The sequence below is a fragment of the Cinclus cinclus genome, chromosome 19, assembly GCF_963662255.1.
Source record: "Cinclus cinclus chromosome 19, bCinCin1.1, whole genome shotgun sequence".
Lineage (NCBI taxonomy): Eukaryota > Metazoa > Chordata > Aves > Passeriformes > Cinclidae > Cinclus > Cinclus cinclus.
The window spans coordinates 9,435,314-9,445,573 of record NC_085064.1 but is presented as its reverse complement, the minus strand read 5'-3'; the positions used below and the strand labels follow the sequence as shown (position 1 = coordinate 9,445,573).

General features: G+C 48.2%; 1 protein-coding gene across 2 annotated transcripts in view; it reads left to right on the top strand.

The window, feature by feature from the left end:
• The first annotated feature begins 5,149 nt into the window (after nucleotides 1-5,149).
• Nucleotides 5,150-10,260, top strand: part of LOC134051571 (histone-lysine N-methyltransferase EHMT1-like) — a 50,645-nt gene continuing 45,534 nt past the window's right edge. Inside the window, exon 1 of one of the 2 annotated variants that reach the window (XM_062505383.1) lies at nucleotides 5,150-5,703. In XM_062505383.1, the coding sequence (XP_062361367.1) occupies nucleotides 5,161-5,703 (543 nt within the window). In that variant the 5' untranslated portion in view covers nucleotides 5,150-5,160. The remainder of the gene's footprint in view (nucleotides 5,704-10,260) is intronic. The other variant, XM_062505382.1, reaches the window with a different exon arrangement.

Here is a 10,260-nt window from a genome sequence, read left to right as displayed (position 1 = left end):
TATTGGGTTTTCTTTGCCATGTAGAGTCATAGGGATAGTGGAATAGCCCAGCTTCCTGAGTCTTAAATTCTTTGTGTTACTGAAATGTACCCAGCCCCTAAAGAATATGTTTTTACTTGAAGTTTGTGCCAGCTTGGTATCAAGTTCAAATACCACCAGTAAATCTCTTGGGCACATTACCTGGGTTTTAAATGGATCCAAACTTGGATGGGAATTCAGGTAGTGTTGGGGTCCATGGGAGAAGCTTTTCCTGCTGCATCTGGCATTGGGGATGCCTCTAATTAATAAAGTTACACTTCATGGTTGCAGGCTAGAACTTCCTACCTTTTATTTCTTTTTAATTAAAGAAAGGGTGGTTGTAGATTAAAGAGCAGTGAGCGACTTGGAGAGAAGACTTAATGTGAGGAGAAAACCTTGTTTTGGCCTACTTAGAAGGGATGAATGCTGTGAAGTCACAAAGTTTTAGAGAAATACCAACTTTACTTTCATAATTCCCTTGCACTTGTAACACAGGAGCAGAAAAGCTGCTGAACAGCATTTTCAAGGGGAGAACTCACTGCCATGAGGTGTATTTGAAATGAGGATTTTAGCAGATTTTCAGTGAAGCTTTTTTTTTTGGGAATGAAGAAGGGGAGATGAAAAGGTCACGTCAGGAAGAAGTGTTTCTTTAGGTGTCTGGAGCTGTTGAAGAGCTTTTGTGGGCTGCTTGATTCAGTATTGTCATTGTGAGGCTCCTGCTGGCTCTGGTTTGTGTTCCCATCCCTGTATGTGGGCCAGAGTTCAGCAAGGGTGTGAAATATGTCGAGTTGTGCCTATTCAGCAGTGCTGTGCAGGTGCCCTTGGTGAACCTGGGATGACAATTCCTGTTTTCCTGTTACCAGATCAGGTGTCTTGGTTGGGAAAACCCGACCAGCTCACTTGAGTTGCCATGCAAATTGTGATGCAGCTCTTGACATAAACTAGTTCTCCATGGGCAGCTCTGTAATTTGTGCTGGAGGTGGGGATAATGGAGTGGTGCTTCTTGCAGGAGCCCAGAGCTGTGCAGGAGCTCAGTGTATAGGAAATGATGGCATTCCAAACTGTTCGTGGGTTTGTTTTAGTGCTGCCAGGAGAGGAAATGGGAGAAAGAAGGGGGTTTTACCCCAAAGAAAGGGAAGATCCTGCTTGCAGTGTCTAAGGCTTGTTGGAGGCTTTTTCCTTTCAAACCCCTCAAAATAATGGAATTGGTAGAACAGAAAGGTTTAATCCCCTTGATACAGGCAGCATGCTAGATGGAAAATAAATGTTCCAAAGGTTTCCAATGATAATGAACAGAAGTCCTAATTACAAAAGGTAGAGGTACTTTAAAAAGCTTAATCTAACTAATTTTCAGTTGGATATAAACTATGAATCTGTGTCCTTCTGCAAACAGAATTCAGGCTCTTAAGTTACCTAAAGGCAAAGGTTTTGTATTCCTTTGAGATTTAGGAATCTAAATCCCATATATGTTTTAAGCACTTTTGAAGTCTGGCGTTCATTTCCAATTGAACCACTGATTTTTTGTGTCATATAAAATCACCAGAGTTTGCATGAAAGGAAGCATGGTTTCTCTTCCTGCTCAGTCCTTGGCCTCTGCTGTGGAGAAATTCCATATCTCTCTTTCATCAAATCTCTGCTCACACAGGTTTGGAAGGCTGCTGCCACTTCCACAATCAATCAGATTGCATTTCACAATAAGAGAAATAAGAGTGTGTATATGATTTGAATTTTAGCTTCATGGATTTTTCATAAAGCCCGTGATGCTTTCTGGAGCAGTGCAGTTACTTCCTTAGAGCAGTGCTCTAATTCATGTTGTTTTGGTTGCTTTCATGGCAGGTACACTGATTCTTGCCCTCTGCTTATTCAGTTTATCTCACAGTCAGCCAATGAAGTTCTTTGACTGCTCTGGTGAGAGAACACACTGTTTAAATCAACAAATATTGAAGGCTTCATTCAGCCAGGTGCCTAAAGCTAAGCTCTAGAAACCTCCAGCCGTGGTTAGAGAGCTTATTTTTTGTTGCTTTTCTTTTTCTTTTTTTTTTCCTGGCACTGACTTGGCTGCAATAATTGCTTAAATGGCCTTTTAAAGACCCTGAATGCAGAGAGAGAAACAAGAATTGAAAGAATAAAGGCATAGTTGTGGTTCCCTCTGCCCACAGATTTTCAAATAGTTAAATAAAACAGTGAAAAAAGGTGCATTTTATCTTCTCCCAGAATTATTGCTATCAAAAACAAACCCTTGTGCCTCTTTCTGTACACAGGGAGGTCTGGGTGGTGTGAGAGGGAGCAGGTGGAGGTGATAGCTTTGAATCCTGCTTGGAGAACCCTCAGTCATTGCTCCTGCAGGTGAGGTTTTTGTCTCTGTGTACTCCAGAGAGCACTGGGGAGCAATTTTTGGGTGTTTTGGAGCTCTCTGGAAGCTGTGAGCCAGCAGAGCCCACATGGGAGGCAATCCCATGCTGGGTTGCCTGGAATTAGGGGGAATGGATCTCTTAATGCAGTGTCTTATCAGGAAAAATGGCCAGAGCTGATTCCCAGGGCATCCACCACTCAGGGTTTGGAGAGAATTTCCAGATACATCTGGAAAGATGCTTTGTGCCAAATATCTGTGGCTTTCACTTGAAATCAGGAGCATCAGAGGGACTGTCCCCCTCTTCACTGATGGGCAGTCTGGAGGGGTCAGGTGCTGCAGGAGGTCTTTGAGATGCCCCTGAGCAGAGCCTGGTGTGAGCTCAGCACTGACCATCCAGGGGCTGGATTGGATGCTTCACCTCTATTGACCAGGCCTAAGGCCTTTCAGTTTGCTGGAAATGTCTTTAAATCTCAGATGGGAAGCAAAACCCAGGAAGTTTAGGGAATGATAAGGTCGCTTGAACTACCAGAGTGCATCACTTTTAGAATCTGGAGCTGCCAGTGCTGTTTGGGCAGGAACTGTACCCAAATCTTTCTGGTCAATGCACTGGGAAGGAGATATTAAATATCAGGGAAAGGTTCTTCCCTGAGCCAGAGGGTGCTGGGCACTGCCCAGGCTCCCCAGGGAATGGTCCCGGCCCCGAGGCTGCCAGAGCTCCAGGAGCGTTTGGACAGCGCTGCCAGGGATGGACAGGGGGGATTGTTGGGGGTGTCTGGGCAGGGACTGGGGCTGCACTGGGTGATGCTGGTGGGTCCCTCCAGCTCAGGACACGCTGTCATTCCATGATTAATATGGACTAAACACGTATTAAAAAATGGTAGGAAATGGGGGAGGGGATTTTTTTACCAATGGAAAGAGAATTTGGGTGGGTTTTGGGAAGAGCTGTTCTGGTGAGCTGGGTGGTGCTGGGTCTCTTCCCTGCTGACTTGTGCAGGGAGCTCCCTGTGCTTGGAGCTGGGCTTTGCAGTCAGCTCAGCCTGGATTTGTCATCTCAGGGTCCTGGTGATCCTTTGTGCACTAGCCTGGCACCAGGTTCTTGCCAGGTCAGAAGAGACGTTTGTGAAACAGCTGAGGGAGCTGGAGGGGGGCTCAGCCTGGAGAAAAGGAGACTCATGGGGACCTTGTGGCTCTGCACAACTCCCTGACAGCAGGGGACAGCCAGGTGGTCAGGCTCTGCTCCAGGGAACAGGGACAGGAGGAGAGGGAATGGCCTCAGGGGGAGGCTCAGGGTTCCAGGGGAGGCTCAGGTTGGACAGCAGCAGGAATTTCTCCGTTGGAAGGGCCTGCTTAGGGAGGTCTGGAGTCCCCATCCCTGGAGGTGTCCAAGGAACACCTGGAGATGGCACTCAGTGCTCTGAGCTGGGTGACAAGGTGGGGGTTGGTCACAGGTTGGACTTGATGGTCTCTGAGGTTTTCCAGCTTTGATTCTGGGACTCAGAAATGTTTTCCTTGCCCGTTTGAGCTTTGAGGGCACTGTGAAAGGAGGTGCTGATACCCAGGTCTGGCTATTCCTCCAGTGTGACTCCAGGTTCTTTGGATCCTGTAGGTGAAAATTGCCTTGATGGGAGCTGGTTTGAATCAATCCCCCCTTCTCTGACAGAGCTCTTCCTTTACTTCTTGTGTTGCTTTTCATAACTGTCTGGTCTCTGGAAGGAAAACAAGCCAAGGAATCCCTAACAGCAGGTTGATGTAATCGTTACACTGAGCGTGCCAGTAAGTTGTTATCACTCCTGGTTGGCTGGGGAGCTGCTGGGTTGTCATGTCAGAAACTTTCCTGCAAGTACATGACATTCATAGTTGGATTTTTTCAGCTTGGATTTGGAATCTTTGTTGGGAAAAAGTCATTGCTGAAGGAGCAGGGAAATGTTTGGAAGGGAAGGAAAAGGAATGTTTTATATGGGCGTTGTTGTGTGTGAGCTTTGTCAGGCTGCAAAAACCTTGCTGCATTTAAATCATAGAATTATTTTAGTCTAGAAATGCATTTACCACGCTTCACTCCTGTGTTTACTCCTGCTGTTCCCTCTGAATCCTGGTCCTGTTGTGCTTCGTCGTGCTGAAAGAGCCAATTCCCACTGAACAACATTCAGAGATAGCCAGGGAATAATTCCTTGTGATGTTCCCTGTAGCAGCAGAACCCTGATGTGGACATTTGGCTGCTGGGCTGTTTGTGTGCTACAGAAAGCTCACTGGGACAGCCCTATCAGCAAAGCTTTTCCATGTCAGACTGGCTTTGGGAAGGGTTTCACCAAGAGATCCGGATGCTAGATGGGGCAGAGTTTTGTTTGCCAGGCGAGGTGTTGACATATGGTCTGATAAATGCAGTTATTGGAAAAGCCAGAGATAATATTTACCTTGAAAAAAACATTGTTGAGAATAAATGGCCACATCTGCAGCTGAGACAAGTGGGAGGAAGTGCACTGCTGTCACCTGGGCTACCCACCCCAAATGTGACCGTGTGAGGATCCAGGAGGGCCAGGCAGGTGGGTGGGAGAACACCCTGGCACTCAGTGCTGTGTTTTAGTTGATGGTGGTTAATCCATGGTTGGATGATCTTGGAAGTCTTTCCCAACCCCTGAATATTCTGGGATTTTGTGATTTACATCAGACGGGGTGCTGGGGGTGAGGGCTGCTCCTACACTGTGAGTAGCTATACCTTCCCTTAGGAGTTTCAACACCACTTGTGACCCTTTTCTCCTCTCTTCCTCCCTCTCCCTCCAGGGTTTAATGCCATGGCTGCAGATGAAAGCGCTACGGAAAAGCAAGTGGGGGAACCAAAAATGGCTGTAGATGGTGAAACCAATGGTTCCTGTGAGCACAGCGAGGGTGGGGGCCACCCAAACCCAGCGAAAAACACTCAGGACAACACGAAAGTGAGCCAGCAGGACTCTACTACTAAATTAAATAGGATAGCAGAAAATGGCATTTCGGAGCGGGACGGCGAGCCCGGGAAGCAAAACCATCTGAAAGCAAATGACTTCACACAGACTTCTGTCACAGGGAGCAATGGATATATCCTAACTAAGCAGATGGCACAGGAGCAGCCTCTAAGGACTACCAGCTTTGCTTCTCTCACTGGCCATGCTGCAAAAACCCTGCCTGGAGGAGCAGGCAAAGGCAGGACTCTGGGGTCCTTTGCCCAGCTCCAAGCCACGATGCCAAGCAAGCTCGGGGAGGGCAGTAAGGACACGGATGCTAAAAAAGTCCCCGCTGCTAATGCTGAAGTCAAGGTCCACCGAGCACGGAAGACAATGCCTAAACCTACCCCCAGCCTGGTAATGTACCTGCCCAGCACAGAGCTGCTGCTGCTGGCCTTGCTCTTGGCTTTATCTGGGGGTGTGAGGGATACCTGGCTGCATGGCAACATGTGGTGTTCAGAGCTTGTCTGCCTAATGGATTGGTTTTTTATTTTTTTAATTTTTTTTATATATATGTATTTATTTATTTTAATTTTTTCTCTCCTGCAGAGAGAGATGTTAAAATAGATGGTCACATGGCCACCACCAGCTCCCATCCCCAGTGTGTTTCTAAATATGTAATTGATCAATTGCCTCCTCCAACAGATCTATATGAGACACTAAATGGCCTTTCTCTCCTAGCTCTATTGCTCATCAGCCTCTGCTGACATCCAGAGCTGCTTGTGAAACAAACTAGATTTCTTCTAAGGTCAACCGAAAGGAAATTAAGCATAGCATGTAAACTTGAGGCTCCTCCTAAGCTCGGAATCTGTCAAGATCTGTGAGGCAGCTCAATTGCATTGCTGTAGGAATCATTATAGGACTAAAAGAGATGATGTTTTCTCTCCATGTCGTTGGGAAGTGGTCTCCAGAATCCTTAGGGGTGGATTTACCATCACTTAATAAAGCAGAGTCTTGCTTTTTTTTGGAGGTGTAGGGAAATGTCATTTGTTGCTCTCATGTCATAGTGGGGAGAACAGAAATGGGTCTTTCTTTGTCATGAGACACATTTGGTTATTTTTTTGGTTCTTTGCCAGAGGTAGGGAATAGATCCTGCAACAGGCAGATCTCCAGTATAAGCAGTTGGTTTTCATCCCTGTGCTGCTTTATATGACTACAGTGAGCTGGATCCTCTCATTGTGCTGTGTATGAGGGTGGAAGGAGACTGGCCTTTAGGTCAAGGAAAGGATTAGCCAAGGGAGTCATTAACAGAAATTCATGGAAGCTGCTCCAGCTTTGTCAAGTCGGTGAAAAGCATTGGTGCTGTGATCCAGCAGATCCAAAGGGGCCCTCAGATGCCCCCCACTACTCAGCACAGCAGTGGTGAGGTGTGAAGGGCTCAAAGCTGTGAGGCCCTGTGGTCTGGAGCAAGGAAAGAGAGAGAAAGGAGGGCAAAGAGAGGGGTGGCACCTCGCCAGCCCCAGATGGGGAAAGGTCCCTTGGCTGTGGCACCACCTGTGCCTCCAGCAGCAGCTGGGAGTCCAGAGAGCACAGCAAGATCACCAACCTGTGGGCACCAGGCTCGGGAGAGGGGCAGAAGCCACAGCTGCCTGCCAGGATTTCCAGCCAGCCCCCCAACCACTCATTTCCCCTCTGCCTTGCCCTGGCTGCAGTTTGAATTCTCTGTTCTCACCCCAGTTCTGTTTCTTGGCTTGCACAGGGAAGACCAGCTGCCATCAATCTCCCACCAGGATGTCTCTTCCCCAAGGAAGGCTTTGCAGCCCAAAGTGCCTCCATCCCACAGTTGTGCACTGGAATTAGACCGGGCAAACCCCCAGATCCTTGTGGAATTTAACACAGACAGAGATCCCGTGGGGCTGAGCAATTGAAAGAGGCAATTCCCTCCCTAAAAGGCAACTGCTAGGTTGGGAGGGAGTGTTTCCCTCATTCATATTCTATTATTCATCAGAAGAATATTTATATTCAACCCCTTGGGCTTCAAGGTTTGTCTCTGGGAAGAGGCATGTGATGTTGAGGAGCTCTGGGATGCAGCTTGGTGGGATGCTGCTGCTGATCCTTCTTTGCTCACATGACAAAGGCAGCTTCAAAAAACCAAAGCCTGCACTTGTTGGGCTGCTCTAGAAAGTACATAGCCTGTCCTCAGCTCCTCTGGCCATTTGCCTTGGGCTTAAAATAGGGAGAGAAGCAACATTCCCAGGAAGGGTGGTGAGAAGAGGCTGTTCCCATCTTCTCCCCTCAAGCCTCTGCAGCTGAATGGGAACCCAAGATTTGATCTCAGTTCTGCAAGACAATAAAACATCTGTTGTGTTCAGCATTCCTGATAATTACTACCTCATTTTTACCCATTGTCTCTGGAATTTACGTGCTATTTTCTTTGGAGCAGCAGAGTCCTTGCTAGTTGTCATTTATCTGTCCTGATTATTTCTTTGTTGAGCTGTTTAGAGGAGGCTCCTCAGGTCAGGAGCTTTTCCTGCACCAACCTTCACACATTTTCCCCTTCAAAAACTCCATGAAATCAAGTGCTGTACGCCAGGAAATAAATTGTGCAAATCACCCAGGAGCTGATACTAGAAAACACAGTGGTTTGCTTGGCTAGTATTTTTTAGGGCATTGTTGTTTTCTTGGTGAAACTGTTCTTGTAGAACTGTTCTGCCTGGGAGGAGGAGGGGAGAAAGGTATCTTGCTGCCTGCAAAGTGTGAACATTTGTTCCCCCTGGCTCCTGCAGAAACCCACTGGGGGCCAAAAAATTGTTTTCTGTAATCCAATAGCTGTCAGGGGACCTTGGTAGCCTTTTCCTGCACATGTGAATTGGTCTCTGAAAGGAAGAAGAGAATTTTCTCACCAATTTAACCAGCTTTTTCTCTGTCTAGGAGTTGCTTCCTGAATTGGGATCGAAGCTGAATCTGAAACAGGTGACAATTTTAATTGATGTTGTCGCATGTTAAGGTGGTTTTTGAACAGAGACCTCAGAAGAGTTGTTGACAGCATCATTTCTGCTTCCCTTCTGAATAGAGCAGTAGCACAAGCATTGCCCTTTTGGAACAATCTTTCTTTCACTCCTAATTCATTTTACAGCCCTATTAAGAGCCCAAAAGTTTCCAGGGCCAGGCAGCAGACTGAAAGGCAAATGTGTGTTTGTATGTGTGTCCTGTGCTTGGAGAAGGCCCCTCCTGCTTGGAAGCCAGTTTCTGAGCTTAACTTCAGTAAAACATAAGGGATAAAGGATGATAAAGGTACTGAGAGCATCCCAGAGTTACCTTTGGAGACAGGAGGAGCAGATGAATGAGTTGGGAATCCCAGGTTGTGTTTCCTTTCCTTGGTGACCACGAGGCCGGAGTTGGAGCGTGTGTCTCTGGTTGTATATTTTTATGCTGTGCAAAGGACTGGGTCAGGAAACAGTGCAAAAATACTTTAAGTGAGTGTTTTGGCCTGATTCACAGTGTGTCCCCAAAATGCCAGGTGCCAGTTTAACTGGGGGGACAGTGTGGGCAGGGAGGAAGTGCTTGGAGCAGGAGATGCTTTGCTTATGTTGGTCTTTCTACCAATATTCATCAAACTATTCCCTTAAGTAGCATTGCCTTTAAATGTCTGATCCCAGAGCTTTTAAACTGCTTCCTTTGTGTGTGCACACAGGTGCTGCTGTGCTGACCTGGGCTGGGGCTACTCTGCAGGAGAGAACACCCTTTGCCCATCTCTTGGGGCTAGGCAGGTGGCAGGCAGGGGATTGCAGTGGTCTGGGATTGCCTCAGCAAGCTCTGACCCTCCCATGTGCAGGAAACATAAAGCAAAAGGGCAGGGCCTAATGAGAGTGATGATAATGGGGATATTGTGTCCCTGGGGAAGACTTAAAAAGTCCATCCAGGGCCCTCTCCAGAGGGGTATCCAGGTGTGCTCTATTGGACTGAAAGAGTGAAGTCTGTGTGTGTGAGCTGGGGCAGAGTTAAATATCATGGAATCACAGAATATCCTCTGCTGGGAGGACCCACAGGATCACCCAGTGCAGCCCCTGTTCCTGCCCAGACCCCCCAACAATCCCCCCCTGTCCATCCCTGGCAGCGTTGGCAGATGAACAATCCCAGTGCCCTCAGTGTGCTCCAGGTGAACAATCCCAGTGCCCTCAGTGTGCTCCAGGTGAACAATCCCAGTGCACCCAGTGTGCCCCAGGTGAACAATCCCAGTGCCCTCAGTGTGCTCCAGGTGAACAATCCCAGTGCACCCAGTGTGCCCCAGGTGAACAATCCCAGTGCACCCAGTGTGCTCCAGGTGAACAATCCCAGTGCCCTCAGTGTGCCCCAGGTGAACAATCCCAGTGCCCTCAGTGTGCTCCAGGTGAACAATCCCAGTGCCCCCAGTGTGCCCCAGGTGAACAATCCCAGTGCCCTCAGTGTGCTCCAGGTGAACAATCCCAGTGCCCTCAGTGTGCTCCAGGTGAACAATCCCAGTGCCCCCAGTGTGCTCCAGGTGAACAATCCCAGTGCCCTCAGTTGCTCCTCAATGGCCCCTCCAGACCCTTCCCCATCTTCCCTGATGGGAAATCTTCAGGAGTGACACTGGGCTCCTTTAAACAGAGGGGCTGCTGCAGAGGGAAGTGAGAATGAAGGCTGTTGTGCAGTACATTTAATTTGATATTTAACTGGTTGTGCTGGTGCTGCTGAGGCAGCCGTGCTGGCTGGAGGTGCTGCCCCAGCTCTGACCACAGCCCACAGAAATAACAACCCTGGCCCCAGCAGAGGGGTTTGTTTCTGTCAGGAGCACTGGTGGCACATCTGGCATGGGCTCCCCTGTTTCGTTTTGACTGATGTGTGACAATCCCTTGCCTTGGAGCAGCTTGGTGCAGGAGGGGACAGAGATGAGATCCACACCCCTGAGTGCTCTGCTTCAGAAATACACAGAGTGCAGGTTTGGGCCACATT